The 22945-nt window shown below is 33.7% G+C and overlaps 1 protein-coding gene across 1 annotated transcript in view; it reads left to right on the forward strand.

The window, feature by feature from the left end:
* LOC105325218 (fibril-forming collagen alpha chain) overlaps positions 1-22945 on the forward strand; it is a 30543-nt gene that overhangs the window by 2104 nt on the left and 5494 nt on the right. The window contains exons 2-33 of the mRNA XM_066086389.1: positions 1901-2023; positions 2248-2279; positions 2952-2993; positions 3231-3284; positions 3756-3824; positions 4738-4836; positions 5354-5398; positions 6638-6691; positions 6802-6855; positions 7771-7824; positions 8051-8104; positions 8234-8287; positions 8422-8520; positions 8921-9019; positions 9214-9357; positions 10268-10366; positions 10552-10659; positions 10756-10809; positions 11302-11454; positions 11972-12025; positions 12556-12654; positions 13130-13237; positions 13792-13845; positions 14753-14851; positions 17112-17210; positions 17831-17884; positions 18110-18163; positions 18820-19035; positions 20587-20694; positions 21268-21429; positions 22009-22116; positions 22245-22352. Of these exons, the coding sequence (XP_065942461.1) occupies positions 1901-2023; positions 2248-2279; positions 2952-2993; positions 3231-3284; positions 3756-3824; positions 4738-4836; positions 5354-5398; positions 6638-6691; positions 6802-6855; positions 7771-7824; positions 8051-8104; positions 8234-8287; positions 8422-8520; positions 8921-9019; positions 9214-9357; positions 10268-10366; positions 10552-10659; positions 10756-10809; positions 11302-11454; positions 11972-12025; positions 12556-12654; positions 13130-13237; positions 13792-13845; positions 14753-14851; positions 17112-17210; positions 17831-17884; positions 18110-18163; positions 18820-19035; positions 20587-20694; positions 21268-21429; positions 22009-22116; positions 22245-22352 (2813 nt within the window). The remainder of the gene's footprint in view (positions 1-1900; positions 2024-2247; positions 2280-2951; positions 2994-3230; positions 3285-3755; positions 3825-4737; positions 4837-5353; positions 5399-6637; positions 6692-6801; positions 6856-7770; positions 7825-8050; positions 8105-8233; positions 8288-8421; positions 8521-8920; positions 9020-9213; positions 9358-10267; positions 10367-10551; positions 10660-10755; positions 10810-11301; positions 11455-11971; positions 12026-12555; positions 12655-13129; positions 13238-13791; positions 13846-14752; positions 14852-17111; positions 17211-17830; positions 17885-18109; positions 18164-18819; positions 19036-20586; positions 20695-21267; positions 21430-22008; positions 22117-22244; positions 22353-22945) is intronic.

The raw sequence follows: 22945 nt of genomic DNA on the forward strand, positions 1-22945 counted from the left end.
TCTTTGAGTGTTGCCGATCTTAAATAACATAAAAAACAAGGCCGGTGCTATGTGTCCGACTAAATCGTGCTGTATAATTACAAAACGGTAGATGGAGAATTTTCAGAACATATTTTTGGTGCTTCATGTGAACTGCCTCTGTATTAATGCGTATTGAAACAATTATACTTTTATATAACAGCAGGATATCTAGAGCAGTTGAATTGAACATATTTTATTGTATACAACATACAAAAGCCAAGGATTTGAAACAATTTCAAACAACTTACGAGTTCTTCTCCTTATTTCCTCTCGAGCAGTTCTGAAGTAAAAGATGCTGCGACCACTATGCACAATCTAAAACCCTAAACTGATTAAAAACATCAATGCTTTGGACATGATATTTCCATTGAACACTATTGCACTGCTTATTGCCATTTGTTCAACTGGAAAAATCAGTTGATGTCGAATATTAAACTAGAGATTTTCTAAGACCTCACTAATTCCAACATTCTCAACAATTCTCAGATACAATAATTTAAGGCAATCACTTAGCTTATTAAGAATCCAGAACTTCCGACTTACGACCAAATTAATGTGTAATAGCCACAAATTATCAAGGTTTCAATCCATTGCAATTAGCAATTGATTTTTGTAATCAATACAGCTACAAAGATTTTGTTTGTTATAGATCATTTAGTGAAACTGAAAATATTTACGATTTTGTAAGTTGTTTGTAAAACGCACCCATTTATTTTGAAGCTAGCAATGACTTTTTGGTTTGTATTACCCTTCTTTGTGTTTTTGTATAGGAATTAATTCTGGCATTGCCTTACTGGATGTCGTGTTACTTTTAAAAAAAAAAAGAGGAATCTGCTGATTTTGGCATTGCAATTTATATGAATTGTCAGATTGATTTACATTATCAATTATTCATTCTTTCATCCCGTCTTCAAGGATATGGATACTTAAAGTTCGGCTTGGTGCCTTTCATTTTGATTTTTAAAAAGTGCTCACAAACAGTTTCGATGCTTTGACACAAAAATTCCTTTCTTCGACAACGGCAATGTTTGAGGAGAGGTTGTCTTTTGTTTAAAACCAAAGACAACATATTTTTGACTACAACAAACAATGCACCATTTTATTGATTCTGTGGAAACACAAAGGTGGTTTTCTAGCCCTAGAATATAGCATGCATATGTTTAACGTTCTAAAACTTTTAATATCCATTAAAAAAAAGTATACCAAGAGGTTTTTAGATAAGAATGATTAAGCATCCCTCTGGTTGAGAGATACAGCGAATTTCTTTTGCAAGTCAAGCGTGACGTGTCTGATCTCGGCGGTACCAGACACGTTGTATGTAGGTCACCCGTCTTATCAGCTTGCTATTACAACATTAGCCTTGTACACTTGGTTCGGGAAATTCTTCCAAAAAAAAAAAATATCACATACAAGTTTGAACTTGTGTGATTCAAACGCGTCTCTATTTGCACTTTTTCTTTATTTTTTTTTTTATTTTTTTTTTATTTGTTCTTTAATTACAATGTAATTATGTCCCAATTCCTTAAACCATAACATATTATGAACTAAACACGAACCTTGCATACATTCGCCTGGTTTAACTGAGTATGTACAATAAACTACACATCTGAATCAATTTGTCCGCCGATAAATTTACGCATTACTTGAACTTTAAAAACCTTCATCAAACGCATTATTGTACACCGATTAAATCATAATTTAGAAATACTATGTAGTTGTTAAAAATGTAGGAAGCACTGTGTTGAAAACTATTTTAATGCAATAAAAAGAGACAGATTTTCAGCTTTAGTTTAACTGAATCTCTAATTTGAAGAAAAAGGTTTTTAAGATATATATTCATGTACATGGAAACTTGTAACAGTTCACTTTCTTTCAACAGAGAATGATGGATTAAAATGCCAATATGAAGGAGATATACTAACGCCATCAATCTGTGAAACATGCAGATGTGTGAACGGATTTTATGAATGTACTTTCATTGAAAACTGCGATGAAGACTCAAGTAAGTTCATGTTAACATTTAACTCAGCAAACCTTAATTTGTAAAGTTTTATTAAAACTTTATACAAGAACCAGCCCTATTTAGTATCAAAACTTTCGTTATTTTATCGAAATGAGATCCCAGTGAATATCAGTAAGTAAAAAGAAAACCCGAAATTGTTTTGGTTTAAATCAATTGACAGTTCAAATCACGATGTATATATAATTGATTTTTAAATGTTTCAGAAACAAAAGAAATAGAAAAAGAAAGTTTAACAGTAAGTAAACGCAATGTTCAATCGAAAGATAACTTAAGAATTTCCAACAACAATAAAATGTAACAGTACTGTAAAACAGAGCTGAATATCTTTAGGACCATCATTGTCTGCTGATGCAAGTTTTAAAATTAAGGAATACAATATTTTCCAAACAAAACCACATGTATCATCAAATTATTTTATCCGAATGTGTTTAAATATTTATATCATAATTGGCAAATAATTGACTGTGCACTAGTATTTCCAGTTTGACAGAAAACTTTTGTTTTTCACCAGTCCTCAAGTGACCAATCCATTTTGCACAATATCCTCAAATCTTAGCGATTTTGACATGCTACATGAACTTATTGAAACTGAATTAACATTGTTTCTATTTTGCTTTTCTAATAAGAGATTGATTGCTAAAATGTATAGAGAATTGTACAATGATTTTGATCCGAATACCAAATGTGCTTTAGAGACTGAGCAAAACCCCCCGGACACATTATTTCACACGCCTTTCTATGAAATGCATAAAGCTAGTTTCTATGAAATACATTTGCAGCATATATAGAATAAACTGTGTTTTCGGACAATATCTTATGTCAGGATCACATAAGTTATCAGTATAGACTAAGTTCGGAAGTGAAAGAAAATGAGATACATTATATTTCTGAGGATGTTTTGTTGTAGGGTGAAGCCAGTATTGATGCAACCGATTTAGCGGACGCAAGGGTATGTATCAATAGAAAAGCATTATTTTATTGCGGATAATGAATCATAATCATTTACGTATGAATGTATTTTGGACTTGAATATGCTCGTCTAACAACTTCTTAATGTTGAATATGTAGCATGTTGTGCTGGTCATTTACATCTTGTCCTGATTAAAAGAATGGACTCACCGAAATCTTGTCAATTTTATCTGTTAATACCGTCATGTACATGTATATTATACCAGTACTTTTATAGGGACCCCCAGGAGGCAGTGGTGTGGAGGGGCCACGTGGGCGACAGGGACCTAGGGTAAGATTGCATTCTCTATTATGTTAAGGAATATGCAAAAAGTCACTGATTGAAAGTTTTTCCTCTGCCTTAGGCGTCGGGTGAATTTAACAATACCAAATAAAATGGATCATTATATGCTTGAAATTTATTTTTAAAACGTGATATTCATTTTGGGGGTTTTTTTCTGTATGGATTCAAGAGGTATTTATGATAGGTTAACTATTCTACTGCCTATTTTACTATTGAATAATTATAAATTCAATTTATATGTTTGAAAAATAAATGTATCAACCCTTACCTCTTTGAATTTATCGTCTTTCAAAGAATTGTAAATTTTTATTTTCACTTCTAGGAAACAATGAAAGCAAATGGTAAATTGGGAGGCACAGTCATTAATTACATCAATACCAATTTGAGTTTTATTTGCTTATTTAGGGTGATGACAGAAACGATTATAAATAATGATAATTCACTTTTTGATTTATATAGGGCGACCCAGGATTAAACGGAGGTAATGGTGTTCCCGGCCCGCCCGGGCCCGTCGGAGTACCTGAAATGGTTAGTCCTATTTAAACACAATTTTTACATTTTCCAAAAAGTACATAAAATTATGAAGCTACATATAAGTAAAAATAACTTGACTTATTTCAGGCACGTAGGATTGTTCTTGAATGTTTGGGGGTTGGGGGGGACTCCATGATAATTCAAATTTTTATAGGTAAATTTAAAAAAAATCTTTGCTGCACAAAAAAAGTGCTACGTGTCTGTATTTTTTAACCTTATAATCCTTAATTCTTCGTGTTCGTCGATGACCCATGTCGCAAATACTGGCTCCGATAACGTATAGTTGCGCCCTCTGAAGTCTACCTAGATAAATAGTGGGTTTGACGGTAACTGCAGTTCCAGTAGAAAAATTCTAACACCCCCCCCCATCCCCCCAAATCCTGAAAGAAGATTTGGGCATTTTTTTTTCATGAAAAAATATTTACAAATTGTATAGCAAGATTACGTTAATTTACCTGGAACCCCAATTTCGGTCGGAACCACACTTACGTATTCCTGGTAAAGAACTGAAATTATGACCAATATTCATAAATGTAGAGTTTTGGATGGGTCCTTCCCGGAACTAAAACTATGCGACACTATTTTATAGAACACTTTAAAACAAAATAAGCATATGTTAATTAAAAGCAAATGATCCACTCTGAGTACCCTAACGAGTGTTTTTTGTTCTTATGATACATCTATTTCATTATCATTTGTTGTAAATCTATTATGTTTTCATTTAACTTTTCATCAATTTCATGTCAATAGCTATATACTGCACTGTTTGAAAACTTTCAAAATTCTATTTTTCTTTCGACAAATGACATGATGGGAAATGAAAATTGATGATTGAATATACTATAAATTATGACAAGAATTGATATCACTGAATATCTAATGTTGTTGCTGTTGTTATTTTTTTCAGTCAGCTGACCAAGCCTATGCTAACTACTACGCCTCAGTATATGGTCAAGGTTTTAAAGCTGGGGGAGCTCAAAGGCCGCAATATATGACTGCTAATATGGTAAGAACGGCGTCAATGTCTGAAGGGCAAAATCTGGTGTTTTAACACTTTCTTAGAAATGCCTGAGCGTATTTGGAGAAACCAAGCCAACTCTTCTAAATTGGAACTTTTTTGATCAATCTGATTAAAATCAGATCTTCGATCCGCTCCTTGTTTTTCTATTGTTGCTACAAGAGAATTTGATTTTAATCAGATTGGATTTTGTTTAAAGTTTCTTCATACTAGTAATCTGTATAACTGTATAATAGGACACAAAGTGAGTTAAATGAAAAACCATGAAAATTAACACTCTAAGTTAAAGAACTCTTTCCAATACTTATTTATCTTCATTCTCAATTTTTTTTTCTTTTGATAATCTTATAATTGTCACGAAGGGCAAAACCTAAAATCAATGTATAATTTTCCTATCACAAATAACTTTCAAAAGTGGTCTAAAGTTTCCTGTTTTGTTATCTTGAATGAACGGATGATACATGCTATTGTAGACATTGTATATATGCTTTGTTGGACTATCTAGGGACCGTACGGACCCCGTGGGCCACCTGGACCAATGGGACCCACAGTAAGTTATAATGATATCTACTGACCACCTAAAACTGTCAACATCTAAAAGTTATAATGATATCTACCTATACACCTACTACTGTCAACATCTAAAAGTTTTAATGATATCTACTGACCACCTAATACTGTCAACATTTATAAATTATAATGATATCTACTAATACACCTAATACCCTCAACATCTATAAGTTATAATGATATCTACTGACCACCTAATACTGTCAACATCTATAAGTTATAATGATGTTTACTTATACACCTAATACTGTCAACATCTATAAGTTATAATGATATCTACTTATACACCTAATACTGTCAACATCTATAAGTTATAATGATATCTACTTATACACCTACTTCTGTCAACATCTATAAGTTATAATGAGATCTACTTATACACCTAATACTGTCAACATCTATAAGTTATAATGATATCTACTAATACACCTAAAACTGTCAACATCTATAAGTTATAATGATATCTACTTATACACCTAATACTGTCAACATCTATAAATTATAATGATATCTACTAATACACCTAATACTGTCAACATCAATAAGTTATAATGATATTAACTTATACGCCTAATACTTTCAACATCTATAAGTTATAATGATATCTACTTATACACCTAATACTGTCAACATCTATAAGTTATAATGATATCTACTTATACACCTACTTCTGTCAACATCTATAAGTTATAATGAGATCTACTTATACACCTAATACTGTCAACATCTATAAGTTATAATGATATCTACTAATACACCTAAAACTGTCAACATCTATAAGTTATAATGATATCTACTTATACACCTAATACTGTCAACATCTATAAATTATAATGATATCTACTAATACACCTAATACTGTCAACATCAATAAGTTATAATGATATTAACTTATACGCCTAATACTTTCAACATCTATAAGTTATAATGATATCTACTTATACACCTAATACTGTCAACATCAATAAGTTATAATGATATCTACTTATACACCTAATACTGTCAACATCTATAAGTTATAATGATATTCTCTTATACTTCTATTACTGTAACATCTGATATACAGTAGTAGTAGTATTTACTTATACAATTAATACTGTAAGCGTATAATATTAGCGAATATTATGTTGATTTTTCTAAAAGGCACTTTTTTTATCTGATCATCTGGTACATTCTGCATATTTTTTATCATTTACATGTTTATTCATACATATATTAGGGCCAGCAAGGTTTACAGGGACCAAGAGGAGAGCCGGGGGATCCTGGACCCCCTGTAAGTAACAAACCTTTTTGCCGTGAAATTTTGTAAATTCACGAGGTCCAATTTTCAAGGATTATCAACTTTTTAATCTTTCATCTTATTTCCTTTTTGTCGTCTTTTAGGGTCAACCCGGAAGTCGGGGCCCATCCGGTCCACCAGGAAATAAAGGACTCAAAGTGTGTATACTATGGTACTATTATGATAATAAACGCAGACTTAATAATTAAGGCGACCCGTGCGTTATAAAAAAATTACCTACGAAACGCAAGAAAGTGTATGGGGATTTTTGAATCTGTGTTCAGTATTTAAATCTTTAAAAGAATATCAATTTTTTATCATTTGATTTTTTACAAAGATTTCTTTTACGATATGTCCGTTTCCTATACGACCAAAATCATAATCAATTCACTTCAAATGAATACAAATGGTTAGATACTTCTGACTAAGACTATTTTCCTGTCCATATTTTCATTTATTGGTCACCTGAGTGACTCGGGTGGCCTTTCGCAATTGGTATCCGCCCATCGTCGTGTGTCGTGCGTTAACATTACGATTGAAAAGATTTAACTTCTTAAAAGTACGCGGCAAATTCTTTTTAAAATGGGGTGTAATGCATTTGGTGTGAGAGTGAATATACATTGTAATATAGTACTGTAGTACTAAGATTAAAAGTCTTCTGCCGGTGTTTTTAAACTTTTGAATAGTTGATAATCTTTTAAACATTTTTAAAACACAGTCAAACGAAATTTAAGCATGCTTCTATTCATTCTTTTGACAGACATAGTGTATAAGATGCATACAAATTAGATCCTAATGAACATAAAACGAACGAAGAAATTACGAGATATTGCAAGAGTTTGCGTTCTTGATATAGAGAGTTTTGTGTTTGATGATAATTTTATATACAGAATTTTTTTTTTGAAAATGCCAAAAAAAAAAAATAAATAAATAAAAAAAAAATAAAAAGTTTAAAAAATAAGAAATCCAATATTATGACACGTATATTTCTCATGAAGAAATTTCATTTTAAGTTGTTTAACTAAAGCTTCATAATCCAAGTTATGGAATCTTCTTTTGATGTATATCAACAGGGATCTGATGGCAACAATGGCGAAGTTGGTCCTCTAGGATTACCAGGCAGAAAAGTTAGTTTTTTATCAAGTTAAACCCACAAATTAAAAAAAAATACATGTAACAATATAAAAAAAAATGTTACGTTTTTATATGACTGTTCCCCCATCTTCATATATGAATTGTTTCTTTTTTATATTTGCCCATATAATACACACTTTTATATTTGACCATATAATACACACCCACTCACAATCAATAAACTTCAACATTTGTAATGTATTGATTCGTCGTTTTAAGGGACCTTCTGGGGCCCCGGGAATGCCTGGGATACCTGGAATGAAGGGTCACAGGGTAAGAAATAACTTATCAACCAACGAAACACACTGATACTAAAATAAGAATATTCGTTTAAATTATGTGCCGAATTTGTTAAAAATTATTCTCCATAAAATCTATTTGGTTTTTTTTTCTCATTTAAAGGGTTTGAACGGAATAAATGGACCTTCAGGTGAACAAGGATTGCCTGGAGAAAAGGTATATGTACATGTATAAAGGTCAAAATCACAAGGTAGTTTCTTCCATATTTGAATGCATGTCGGACTGTCGATTAGTTACGGTATTGTTTTAATATAGTTTGCCTCGTTTTGAGTGTTTATTCTGTATTACAGGGTTCAATGGGACCTCCTGGTCCCCCGGGACCTCCTGGCCTTCAAGGTCAAAGGGGAATCCCCGGCGAAAGAGGACGTGACGGCGATAGAGGTTCTAATGTACGTAAACATAAAATAGCCACCTTAAATCTACGTCCCTTGACTATCGCGTTACGTATTAGGCAAATTTCTAATTACCAATTTAATGAAACAAATCAAAAAACGTACTCGTTATAAGAAATGGAAAACCATTATTATTTAGATAAAACACATTTATTCCCATACTTAAGAATGCAAGTGTATGAAACCTACATGTAATCGAGGTACAAACATCAACTATAAAAGGAAATCTCGCGGTAAAAATATTTTCAATGCAGTTTAACTATTGAATGTTTTACTTCTAAATACATTTGATATTGTTGACTAAATTCATACATTCGAACACGCATTTTGAATGAGATCACAATACAATGTTATCCCTCCTGAACGATAACATAAATAACATGTATTTTACTTGAAGGGATTGAATGGAGTGGACGGTCTCCCGGGTCAAGTGGGGCCTCCAGGAGTGATCGGAAATCAGGGGTCCCCGGGTATTCCGGGAATTCCCGGACCAAAGGTATAATCTGCTTGATTATATTCGATTTGTGCTTAACATTTATTCTTTGAATCCGTTAAATATAAATTCATTAAAACAAACAAAAACAAAAAAGGAAGCCAAAAAATAAATCACATTAGACTTCGTTTTATTAACTCCATTGACTCATATCAAATAATGACTTTTTTATAGAGTAATTTTTTGCTCGCTTTCAGGGAGAAGCAGGTGCCCCGGGACCAAAAGGTTCCGCTGGACTCCAAGGTCAGAGGGGAGAGAGCGGAGTACCGGGTCCCCAGGGTGACGAGGGTGCTCTTGGAATGGACGGCATGCCTGGTGCTTCTGGTGAAAAGGGCTCGTCGGTCAGTTTTGTTATATTTATGACAACTTTATTCGCGATTAACCGTTAAAAAACTAGTTTTCGATGACTAATTTTCGCGATCAAGATGTAGATTACCGGGGGAAAGTACCAGGGACTTTTGAGGATTGGTTCGCAGAGAAAAATATTCGCGATGACGCACCTTGCGAAATTAATTCGCACACGAAAAAACGTTGGTTACCTGTAGCAGTACGTTTTGTTTTCTTTTTGTTGATCTGGAGAAACTGTTATTATTTCAAGGCGTTAAAAATTTAGAAATTTATATACATTGGGTGGTACGTTATCATGTGTATATTTTACAGTTGCAGTACAACATTAAAAGTTATAGTATAACATAGTTGTTTTTATAACCGGGTCATTTTATGGGTTGCGTTTGAAAGTGTCTTTGTGGCATTTGAGCTGTCACCTTCATCTTGATTTGCAGGTTCTTGCAGAAAACACATTTTTCCCCATTTTTTCCCCAGTTCAACCTAATTAAATTGATTAAGGGTTGTACAGCTTTTGTTTCATTTTTTTAAAGGTGGTATGGGACATATGTCGATATTAATGTGAATAAAAGTACATGTACATTATAAATGGCATACTTTCACCGGTTTAGAATTTTCAAATTTTACAATCTTTTGAAAATATTTGGAATGGTAAAAATGTAAAAACCTCAGTGGGATTCGAGCTCATAACTTACAGGTTCGTAGTACTTAAACCCTCTAATCCACTGCGCTACGCTGTTGTGTGACAGAAAGAAACTATAGTTACACTTCATTTTATTGTTCATTTCGATAAACAATAAATGTACGTCACAACATGGAGGTGTCCCATACCACCTTAATAGTATCCAAGCTTTTGAATTCCAATATTCCTTCAAATACCATGATGGTTTTTTTATTCAATGACAGGGCGATCCTGGTCCGGCAGGTGTTCCGGGGTTCCCCGGAACCAGAGGACCCCAAGGCATACCTGGCTCACCTGGACTACAGGGCCCCAAAGGAGCAAGCGTAAGCTGCACTGTTATAAATCTCAGTCTGTCCGTCCCTCTGTCTGTCTGTCTGTCAAGTCACTTCGTCAGTTTATTCTTTAAAATTAAAACATTAAGACCGATTCTTTGCAAAGATAAAATACATCATTGATTGATGGACAATGATTGACATTTTTTGGCATTTTATTGAATTGAAACAAACAGGGTCAACCCGGACAGCCTGGATACAAAGGAGAACGCGGACCCAGGGGAATGTCCGGAAGTTCGGGTGACCGAGGTCATCCTGGACATCCCGGACAGGAGGGAAAGAGGGTACGTTACCATGGTTTCCAAACTTATAAAATATTTACTTAATTCGATCCTCTTGTTTCTGCATGAAAAATAATTATTTATTTTCTTCTTTAACAGGGACTTAGGGGATCCATTGGAGACCCTGGCCCCCAGGGACCTCCCGGCGACCGAGTAAGTTTACGTCATCTTTGTTTTAAAAATTTGTTAAATCGTCACTGTATTGATTTTTTGGTGTAATATAGATATAAGTATAAATAAAGTTGATAGCTAGATATTGTAGATAATCTATTACATAAAAAAAGTATCTATTGGGTCTTTAATAATGGAGTATTCGTTAGCTAATCAAAATTTTTTAAGCGAAGTTTTTACAGTTAAACTTGTTAAAGCTTTTATTACTAATTCTAACTAGTTGATTTTAATGTCTATACATTATTTAAACACAAAAAAAGGACATTGACTAATTGACTATATAAATACAGTATCTTTAAGAGGGAAAAAAAGTTCATGCATTAAACCGACAGCACATAGACACAACTTTAAAAAAGGGGGGGGGGGGGGGGGGGACATGTACTTTGAACTAAAAGTACATGTATATGAACACAACTTATATAATGAGAAAAATTTTGTGTACTCAACTTAATTCGGCTGGGTTTTTTTCCATAGGGATCGATGGGAGAGAGAGGTCTTCCCGGAAATGTCGGAGACCCCGGATCACCGGGAGAGGAGGGAGAACCAGGAGCACGTGGGAGGAGAGGTGAATCCGGACCTAACGGTGAACCAGGGAGAACGGGTCCTCCTGGTCCACGTGGACCGAGGGTAAACCATATTTTGAGATATTTAAACAATAAAATGCTTTCTTTGGTGATTCATGCGGGTCATGAAGGTTAGATTTTTTTTCCCGCAATGATCGCTACCTTCATAACCCGCATGAACCATTAAAATAAAAACATTGTTTATTTTGTTGTATTTACAACTTTCTTTTAAGAAATTGATAAATTGGTAAAAAAAATAAGTAAAATTAACTTAATTATTGTTAATGTACATTATTATGTTACCTAAAAGTAACAGCCAAGTCGTCTTCAATGAGTCTGACATCATCATGATTATTTCATGCAGTCCGTGATTTTCTATAGGTCGATGAAGGTTCGACCAATATCGATAAACGGGGCGTGTAAATTTCATTAATTCCTGTCAGTTTTAACAGAGCCATGAATTGCAGTCAATTTTTAAAAGAAATAAAAGGCATTACGGATTGCTTCCTATAAAAATGATCTTTAAATTCAATTTTTGCATGGGTATCTCTTGATACGATATTCTACTTGATCTGTTCCAGGGTGCTGCCGGTCGGCCAGGCTTGGACGGTATGCAGGGACCGGTCGGAGATCCGGTAAGTAACCAATTTCTTATCAACGTATCGGAAGTATTTAAGGAGGCTGTGCGGTCAACAAATTAGCTATCAGATCTGCCTTGAATTTTTGTACATGATTTTTATAAACTATTAGAAAGTAGAAGAAAAAAAATCCATATACTTTAGCTTTAAAATTTTATTTTGCTTAGAGTCGTTTGGCGTATGTTGTGCGATGGCAAAGTTCATTTTCAGTTTCTTCTTATGAATGATCAGGCAAATTTTCACCAGCGTGGTGTGTAGTGAAACATATATTGTTTCATTCACAAATTCATATTTCCATGGGCAATTGATTTAAAGAATAATCAGAGATTTTCTTTAAAAAAACACCTGAAATACATTGTGAAAATAGAAAAATATGATCTAAAAAATATAAAATAGAATCTTAATGAAACGAATTGCACTTCAGTAAATATTCTATGGCTTTTATAGAAGTATAACTACATGTATAGGGGGTAAAGGATTCTGTTTAAGAGCAATTAGTTCATGAATTTATCTTTCCGTCTGTAAAGGGAATCAGTGGGAATGAAGGACGCCCCGGAGAAATGGGACCACCAGGAAATGCAGGAGCTGTGGGGATTCAAGGGCCCCAGGGACCGGCAGGGTCCAGGGTAAGATCTCTCTCTCTCTCTCTCTCTCTCTCTCTCTCTCTCTCTCTCTCTCTCTCTCTCTCTCTCTCTCTCTCTCTCTCTCTCTCTCTCTCTCTCTCGTTGGTTTGCTTTATTTCACAATTTTAATAAACAAGTAAAATTAATGGTCTCATCGTTCCGTCTTACTTTTATACAGTTTTTTCTCTGTTTGAAAACCAAGTCAAAAAATGCCAGTAATGTGTATTAAACAGTAAACAGATGGATATCGGCAAAAGGTCATCTGGTCTGGGGTATAAAATTTTGGAAGCGTTAAAATCAACAAATAAATAATACTGTTGATAAATATTTCCCTGCTCATGTGAGAGTTATCACACCTTTATTGGGGGTCCACAAATCTAGTGATCTCAAACGATGTCGTCACATCAATTGAAATCATTTGAAATTTGTTGCAACACATATTTGTACGTTGGTGATATTGTCAAGCATTACTTCTCAGGGACCTCCAGGGAGAGACGGAAATCCAGGAGGCCCTGGTCCTGAGGGGCCACAAGGTGACCCCGGACCGATGGGTGAAGCAGGACCAACAGGAAACCCCGGACCCCAGGTACTCTCTCTCTCTCTCTCTCAGAATTTTAATTTGGTTGAAACATTTCTGTTTAAAGAATTTAATTTATACAACCTTTTCAATTTTACGTCACCAATCAACATGTTCTACTAAACGTCGACCATATGTCTGATAGCATTCGAGTTCAATATTATCAATAAAGAAAAAAACATGGGTTTTTTTAATTATCCAAGTTGGCTTACAATAGAGATTAAATTGGTTCCGAGAATTGATATGAGGCGACTAGAATTGAAGTACATATTTTCAAAATTGATAGTCTACATAACACTATTTGCTTGTAATTTAATTGATACGTATACGCAGGGTAAATTCCCTAAAAATAAATTTATAAACTTCTACATGCAAACGCCAAAAAAATAGACAACTATTCCTTAATTGTATTCGTATTTATCTCTTTGCTTGTATATAGTTGAAATGAAATGCGCCCTTTTTTTAAAGCCAATCTCAATGATGGCTTTATAATATATATACAAACTTTTTTTAATTAGAAACACACTTTTGTCAAAAGCAAATATTTGTTTGATAATTTACAGGGAGAAACAGGTGACCGTGGCCCCTTTGGAAATCAAGGCCCCAGAGGTTACCCCGTAAGTCTTAGTTCAAAGGAGTATTCTGTATTAATTAATAATGGTAATGTGTGTTGTATTTCTGTTTATCTAAGACATCTCGTTTTTTGGAAGATGCGCCCAGAGGCACCTTACGTTATTAATATTTTTTTCTCGTAATAAAATATCACAGACACCTCATAGCTATTTATTTTTTCTCATAATTAATATATACATCCTCTACCTAATGATACCCAGAGATGTATTATTAGGTAGAGGGTAAATAACTATATTTATTACGAGAAAAGTATATAACGGCAGGTGCCTGTGATTGCATCATACATTACAGTTTTTGTCTCTACAACTACCGATACTACTCGATGTATTCGAAGAATTATTACAATTTATTGCCCAGGACAATTTTATTTTTTTTTTATTAATTTAAACAATAAAATGCTTTCCTTGGTGATTCATTCGGGATTACCCGGATATGAAGGTAGCAACATTGCAGAAAAAAATAACGCTAACGCCTCGGCTTTTATATTTCAAAACAACATTTCTTGACCCCAGAGGTTATTCTGCAACATTCACGATAACTCGTACTTTATTTCTTAAATAAATGATAAGGAAAATCATATGAAAATTGTAATTCATGAAATTAACTGCTTCAAGTTTCGTTTCAAATTTGACCATATTGGCTCTCTTTATTTCCCTTTACGTTGGATAAACCTATTGTTCCGTATCACTGCTGAAATGCTGGTTTTGAATTATAATAAGTTAAACATACTCTGTGTATTGTGATGTCATAACATCCCCAATCTATTCATTTGATTGTCAGAATTTAACAAACAATAACACTAACTGTGAGTAATATAGCTTTGTTGACGTTCATTTTTGCTAATAACAATTTGTTTTGTTAAAGATATGTACATGTATAGTATTTTTAAAGGGAGCACCAGGATTAACCGGACTATCGGGAGAGGCGGGAAAACCCGGAGAGCCAGGGCCGCCCGGAGCTGCCGGACTCACCGGGAGAGCTGGTGCCAATGTAAGTACATGTAGATATAAAGGGAGATGGATGAATGAATGGATAGGTAATTACACTGATAGATACATGTAGATTTGTATATATTATGTTCATATGTTGTATACAATATGTTGTATATAAATTTTTCATGTATAAATCAAGACAACCAAAATTATTTGCTTAAAGAAGTATTGTGTGATATGTATTCAAACAAATGCCATCTAATGTAATTGATTAACGTAACAGTTGTTTTATAGGGAGAACTTCATTAACGAAACTGTTGTCTCATAGGGAGAACTTCATAAATACAACTGTAGCTTTATCAGAACTTCATTTGTGTAAATGTTGTTTGATAGGGAAATCTTAATTAACGTATGTGTAACTTTATAGAAAGAACTCCAATAACGTAACCGTTACTTTATAGGGAGGGTTTCATTAACGTAATAATTACTTAAGTTTATAGGGAGAACTCCAATAACGTAACCGTTACTTTATAGGGAGGGTTTCATTAACGTAATTATTACTTTATAGGAAGAACTCCAATAACGTAACCATTACTTTATAGGGAGGGTTTCATTAACGTAATAATTACTTAACTTTATAGGAAGAACTCCAATAACGTAACCGTTACTTTATAGGGAGGGTTTCATTAACGTAATAATTATTAAGTTTATAGGGAGAACTCCAATAACGTAACCGTTACTTTATAGGGAGGGTTTCATTAACGTAATAATTACTTTATAGGGAGAACTCCAATAACGTAACCGTTACTTTATAGGGAGGGTTTCATTAACGTAATAATTACTTTATAGGGAGAACTCCAATAACGTAACTGTTACTTTACAAGTAGTGGTTTCATTAACGTAGTAACTTCTTTATAGGGAGACCTCCAATAACGTAACCGTTTCTTTGTAGGGAGGGTTTCATTAACGTAATAATTACTTAAGTTTATAGGGAGAACTCCAATAACGTAACCGTTACTTTATAGGGAGGGTTTCATTAACGTAATAATTACATTATAGGGAGAACTCCAATAACGTAACTGATACTTTACAAGTAGTGGTTTCATTAACGTAGTAACTTCTTTATAAGGAGATCACCAATAACGTAACCGTTTCTTTATAGGGAGGGTTTCATTAACGTAATAATTACTTAAGTTTATAGGGAGAACTCCAATAACGTAACCGTTTCTTTATAGGGAGGGTTTCATTAACGTAATAATTACTTAAGTTTATAGGGAGAACTCCAATAACGTAACCGTTTCTTAATATGGGGAGGGTTTCATTAACGTTATTATAACTTTTTAGGGAAAACACCAATAACGTAGCTGTTACTTTACAGTAGTGGTTTCATTAACGTAGTAACTACTTTATAGAGAGAATTCCAATAACGTTACTGTTACTATTGGGAGAACTTCTTTAACTATACTGATACTCCACAAGGAGAGCTTCATTATTGTTACTGTTGTTTAATAGGGAGAACCTCATTGATTTATTCTTTTATAGGGAGAGCTTCATTAATATAACTGTTGTTTTATAGGGAGAGTTTTATAAATATAACTATTGTTTTATAGGGAGAGCTTTATTAATATAACTGTTGTTTTATAGGGAGAGCTTTATTAATATAACTGTTGTTTTATTGAGAGAGCTTTATTAATATAACTGTTGTTTTAAATGGAGAGTTTTATTAATATAACTGTTGTTTTATAGGGAGAGCTTTATTAATAAAACTGTTGTTTTATAGGGAGAGCTTTATTAACATAACTGTTGTTTTATTGAGAGAGCTTCATTAATATAACTGTTGTTTTATAGGGAGAGCTTTATTAATATAACTGTTGTTTTATAGGGAGAGCTTTATTAATATAACTGTTGTTTTATTGAGAGAGCTTTATTAATATAACTGTTGTTTTTAGGGAGAGCTTTATTAATATAACTGTTGTTTTTAGGGAGAGCTTTATTAATATAACTGTTGTTTTATAGGGAGAGCTTCATTAATATAACTGTTGTTTTATAGGGAGAGATTTGTTAATATAACTGTTGTTTTATAGGGAGAGCTTTATTAATATAACTGTTGTTTTATAGGGAGAGCTTTATTAATATAGCTGTTGTTTTATAGGGAGAGCTTTATTAATATAACTGGTTTTTTTTTAGGGAGGGCTTTGTCAATATAACTGATGTTTTATAGGAAGGGCTTTATCAATAAAACTGTTGTTTTATAGGGAGAGCTAAATTAGTATAACTGTTGTTTTATAGGGAGAGCTTTATCAATATAACTGTTGTAGGGAGAGCGTGGATTCCCTGGAGACCAGGGTGTCCCCGGACTGCCAGGTGAATCAGGTACCCCCGGACCTATCGGACCAGCGGGGCGTGACGGCGAAAGAGTAATATTTTTATTTTACTTTGTGTTTTAAACATATATTTTAAAGTAACAATATTCTATAATTACTACCACCAACACGTTATGCTTCCATTTCATTTTAATTCTTTATCCACTCAAGACCAGTTCACTGGTATTTGAGATTCAACATGAGTATATACAAATGTACACAATGAACAGTCAAGGGTCACATGTACAGTAGAAGTAATAAAGATAAAAAAAAATTAATTTTACAATAGAGTGGGCTGTATAGGTTTGTTTTTGGAAGAAAAGACTTTGAAATTTTTCTTAATAAATCTTGACAATTATACTTTTTCTACAATATAAGTATTCATCAGCTCGTTAAACGTTAACAATTTGGGTTTTCATAGTATCTCTTGGACAAAAACATTTTTCTATCATCTACAAAATGTGTACATTCCAAAATATAATGAAATTCATCCCCAATACTAATAGAGTCACACATTGTACATTTTCTTAAAATTGTAATCACTACTGTGCCATCTACCTATTTCTATTGGGAAATCGTTGGTTACATGTTCGTTATTTTGTAAACGTGATCCACTTTAATTTGTTATGTGACGTTGTTGATATAACTATATAAATTTTGTAACGTTATTACAGGGACTGCCAGGACCTAAAGGTGACCGAGGAGATATAGGACCCTCAGGACCTAGCGTACGTATTTGCACTGTTAATGCAACCATAAAGTCCAATCTTTGAAGAATCACATCTTTTAAAATCATATCATTTTATTTTACCAGTTGTTGGTTTCCAGCGCAAGTCTAATTTTAAATATTTTTTTGGAAAACAAAGAACAAAAATGATTTTGCCTGTTTCGTAAACACCTTTACTGTTTAGTGTGTATGGTCCTCAGTCTTTTAAATACATTTTTATATTTAGGGCATGCACGGAGCTCGGGGAGAGCAGGGAGCAAGAGGACCTAAAGGAGAAGAGGTAACTTACTTAGTCTACATTATAATGACAATAATCAAGTTTTAATCCTGATATTTTCACGTTTACATGCGGCCCTCACAAATAGACGCAAAAGTTAAGTAGAAACATTCAAAGGCCGTTTATATCGTTGTTCATTTTAAACTCTATGTACAATGTTTAGGAAGCATACAGCCAAATTTCTTCTTTTTTTATGGTAAATATTGATTTTTTTGGTTTTCTTTATTCATTAATGATTTTTTTATTCCTTCTTGAGGTAAGGAAGGATAGTTTATGGTGGTGTTTTAGGTGAATAATTTTACATGGAAGAAATCTGTATAATATAGGCTATTTATGTTTACTATGCCTCAGTTTGTAAGTTGATATAGCAGGCCAGCTAACTGTTAAAAGATTCTTTCCAACAAATTTTTTGAAAGATTTTTCTAAGATCATTGATAGTCAACCGTCTGCGTGAGATATAAGAAGTAGTAAAAAAGAACCCAACAATGTTAGGGTTACATGTGAAGTGTTGGTGTTCAGATTTTTTCATGCAAATTGTTTTCAAAGAAAAAAAAAGTTTTCTTTTTTATTGGTATTTTGATGCATCTTTATTCAATTAATAAAAAAAATAACCAATCAAAATTAATATCATTTGCTTCTATCTATGTCTATTTTTCAAGGGTGAACCTGGAGAACCCGGACCTGACGGGGCACCGGGTAGATCAGGCCCCCAGGGAGCCCCAGGACCTCCAGGCGATATGGGACCTATGGGTCTCTCAGCTGATCCCGGAACTCAGGGTGACGCTGGTAACCCTGGAGAACCAGGACCACGAGGATCCCCCGGGGGTCGGGGACCTCCAGGAGAGGAAGGGGCGTCGGGCATCCCAGGACCTCCCGTATGTTTATCTTGGCGACTAAACTACATCCTACGTATAAGAGCTGCTCAATAAACAATAAAAACAACCTTCTCGAATGTATTACGTACGCTGGCCTCAACGACAACCTTATTTTCTCATAAGACATTGAAAAAATTAAGTGTTATAATTAATTTTTGGGGTTTAAGATTATATCTTCATTTACTGCAATGATATGGCTTTAAATTTGCAACAGAAGCTTTTAATTAAGGTTGTCTAAGCAATACATCAAGAGAACGATGAGCTTCTCAATTTTTAAGATAAAATTATAACATCTGGTGATGTTAATAAATTCGATGTGCTTTCAGTTCTTTGCAAACTCCAAAGACAAGAAAGGGTGCTACATTCTACTTGCGTTTTCTCGAATTGTAAAGAAGATGGGTGAATAAGGCGTGTAAACTGCCTACATGAGGATAGATAAGATACTATAAAATTGAAATATCAACAAATCTCGTAATATTGAAGACGATGTTTATTTACCATGACATCTATTTATAACCCTTAAATGTGTTAAATATTTGGAATATATTGAAGCTGGAGTATGCATGTCAAAACCTCCAAATAGTGTCATTTTTAAAACTTCATTGACTTTTCTTTTATAGAGTGGGTCAGAGCTCCATATTTTTGTCATGGTCTATATAAGGTTTAAAGGAAATCAAACCGATTTCAATTAACGAAAACGTGGAAAGATGACCCACTATACTTTAAAAATTTCATTTTGTATTATTGAACGTTTTAGAAAAATAATACAAGTCCGTAATACGTGGTCGAAGTCGCATATAGCATTTAACAATGGAGTTTGTTGTGACTCAAATGGCTCAGTGATTAGAGCACCAGACATTAGGTAACATTATGATGATAAGGTTTTTAGGTTGTGGGTTCGATACCACCAAAACTTAAGATTTGTTTTCTTATCGTTTTTTAAAATATTCAAAACTGAATATAGTTAGAAATTGTGGTTTTGAAAACTTGCTTTATAACATAATCAAGTATATTTAGTTTGAAAAAATTCAATTTAAAATTGTATTTTACGACTTAACCAAATGGGCATTTGCGCTATCTTGTTCCCCCATCTTCTTTGGAATATACATGTATATATTGGAAGTATATAAAAAATCTGCAGCAGGACCGTTTAAAATATTAGAAGCAATGCAATGGTTTCATTTTGCATTGTACTGTATATTCTAAAGCAATATTTTCCAATAGTTACTAAAATTAGATGTTATATGGAATATAAATATATTATACATGTACATGTAATAAGTTTGGATAGTCAGCTTATGTTTTCCTATCATTCAAACATGTCAATATAACTAAATACCGTTACATGTATTAAGCTTTAAAATTCTTCAAACTTTTAATTCTATTATCAAATCCATTTATTTCAAAAGATAATAATAAAGAGTTATCAAAATTAAAAAAAATAGCAGCTTAACAACACTTTGAATAAATTTTACTCAAATACACGTACATCCTTGATTTTGATTCTGTAATTGTCTTCCTAGAATGACACGATGTAGACTTTATTTTAAGGGACCCTCAGGACCTCTAGGTGCCCGTGGACTGAATGGACTGTCCGGCGTAAAGGGGGAAACGGGAGATCGCGGAATTTCTGGCGCACCCGGTAATAGAGGACCCTCGGTGAGTTCATTTTGAGTTTCCTAATTTAAAATTAGTTTTAATCGAAGTATTATTTAAGATTTATATTTTCAAGTGAACAGTGCTTTTGTTTTAACGTATTTTTTACATCTGGGTATCAAAAGTGATTTTAATAGCTTTCATTGCCAAAATAGATCTTTTTGGTTCATATTTAACAATGTACAAAATTGCACAAAATAAAATTCTAAGCTCTTAAGAGTTCATAGTTGTGTTACCCTTCCAAACAGGCACTATTTATATACTATTACCCACAGCGTTAGCAACACACTTGGCAATGGGTAACACAACAAATTGTTACATGCGCGTAAATTATGCGTGTACGGTTCGCCGTAGAATTCACTTCATTTCTATATAAAAGCAGTAAAATTCGCGTCGGTTGACAATGGTTGTCTCGGGGTGTCAATTTCAACAGTTACCCTCCCAAACAGGCACTATTTATATAATGGCACCCTTACGTTCCCTTCCAGTATAAATTATTTTATATCCAATAGTGCATTTTAAAATACGACTATTTATAATGGAATGATATGTCTAAATAAATACTTGTATTTGCAGGGTGCGGACGGTATCCCAGGTAGAAAAGGTGAGCGAGGAGACCGGGGAATCCTTGGTATTCCTGGTCAACCCGGCCCCACAGGTAGAGACGGTCCCCAGGGATTCCCCGGAAAATCCGGCAGCCCCGGGTCACAGGGTACCCCCGGTCAGGATGGTATCACGGTAAGACAACACCTATATATATATGAAATTTATAACATAAGGTGATTGCATAAATTATTCTGTTTTCTTGAATATAATTATGATAATAGCTAAAATCGCAATTAAAAAAGGAAAGAAAAATAATGTCATTAAACATATATTTCTTTTGTTTCTTACAATGGAATTGATAGAGCGAATTAGTATGATTTATCAAAATATCGTACGTGCGTGTTTAAACAAGAGACTGTAGAGCATATCAGGATGAATGACAGAAAAACAATTAAATTAAGGTAAATAAATAGCATTTTGATAAACAGGGTGTTTCGTTATATTTGTTCACATTTTAAACTGGTATAACAATCAATAAAATTGATTTATCAAGAAGGTTTCAGTATTTTTATTTGTCGGTTTGTTGACTCTACATAAATTAAAACAGTAATAGCGTTATTGTCTGGGTAACAAAAACTCACCTGTTTGTATAGAAAAACAATAACAGGAGTAAACGTACTATGTCGAGTAAATTGTATGTACAATGTATATGACAGAAAATTTACTATTCATCAATATAAGTACATATATTCTCAATCTGTCTTTATCCAGGGAATGCGTGGTGAACCCGGATCCCCTGGGCCCAGAGGTCAGGAAGGCATGCCCGGCAACCCTGGACAGCCAGGTCAAAAGGGGGCAAGGGGCGAGGATGGAGCAGAGGTGAGGCGATTGACACTATCTCAAAAACTTGTTCGAAATCAGAAACCAGTGGCTTAAATGTTACAAAAGAATTTTGAAACGAAACCACTGTCCTCACCATTGTTTTTTTTTTTATTTTCCATACTTAGGGGCCAACTGGTCCAGTTGGGCCTTTGGGAAATTCAGGAGAAGTAGGTTTACCCGGAGATCCAGGTACGCGCGGAGAGAGGGGACCAATGGGACCAGCGGGTGCAGTTGTAAGTACAAGACACTGTTTGATGATGCTGAATTTTTGGTCAATTTCCCAAATATAATTTCGAGTGTATGAAAATATATGAATCTGAGACCAATACTCAGACTTGAGGCAGAGTATTGACTGTAGGAAAGATGGTGACGGCTTTGTCAGATGCCTTTATTTAAAAGAAAAACTACTGCACTATAATTGTTCTAGCCCTAGAATAGAAGAATCAATTTGCTCATGACATATTAACTGGGGTTTAATGAATTTGATAAATTGTCACTTTTTAAGTGAATATTTTTGTAATAACCTAGGATTAATGCAGGGCGAAGTGTTATCACCTATTTTATTCAATTTATATGTTAACGATTTCGAAAATAGCTTTTTAAATGCCGGTTGTTTGTCTTACGAGTTATCTTCCCTAAATCTGTTTCTTTTAATGTACGCTGATGATATGGTCCTGTTCTCTGAATCTGTGGAAGGTTTACAATGTCTTTTGAATGAACTACATAGCTATTGTAATACTTGGAAAATGCATGTTAATGCGGAAAAGTCAAAAATTGTGGTTTTTAGAAACAATGGCAGAGTAAAAGATAGTGAGTGTTGGCATAT

The sequence above is a fragment of the Magallana gigas genome, chromosome 5 (genome assembly GCF_963853765.1).
Source record: "Magallana gigas chromosome 5, xbMagGiga1.1, whole genome shotgun sequence".
Lineage (NCBI taxonomy): Eukaryota > Metazoa > Mollusca > Bivalvia > Ostreida > Ostreidae > Magallana > Magallana gigas.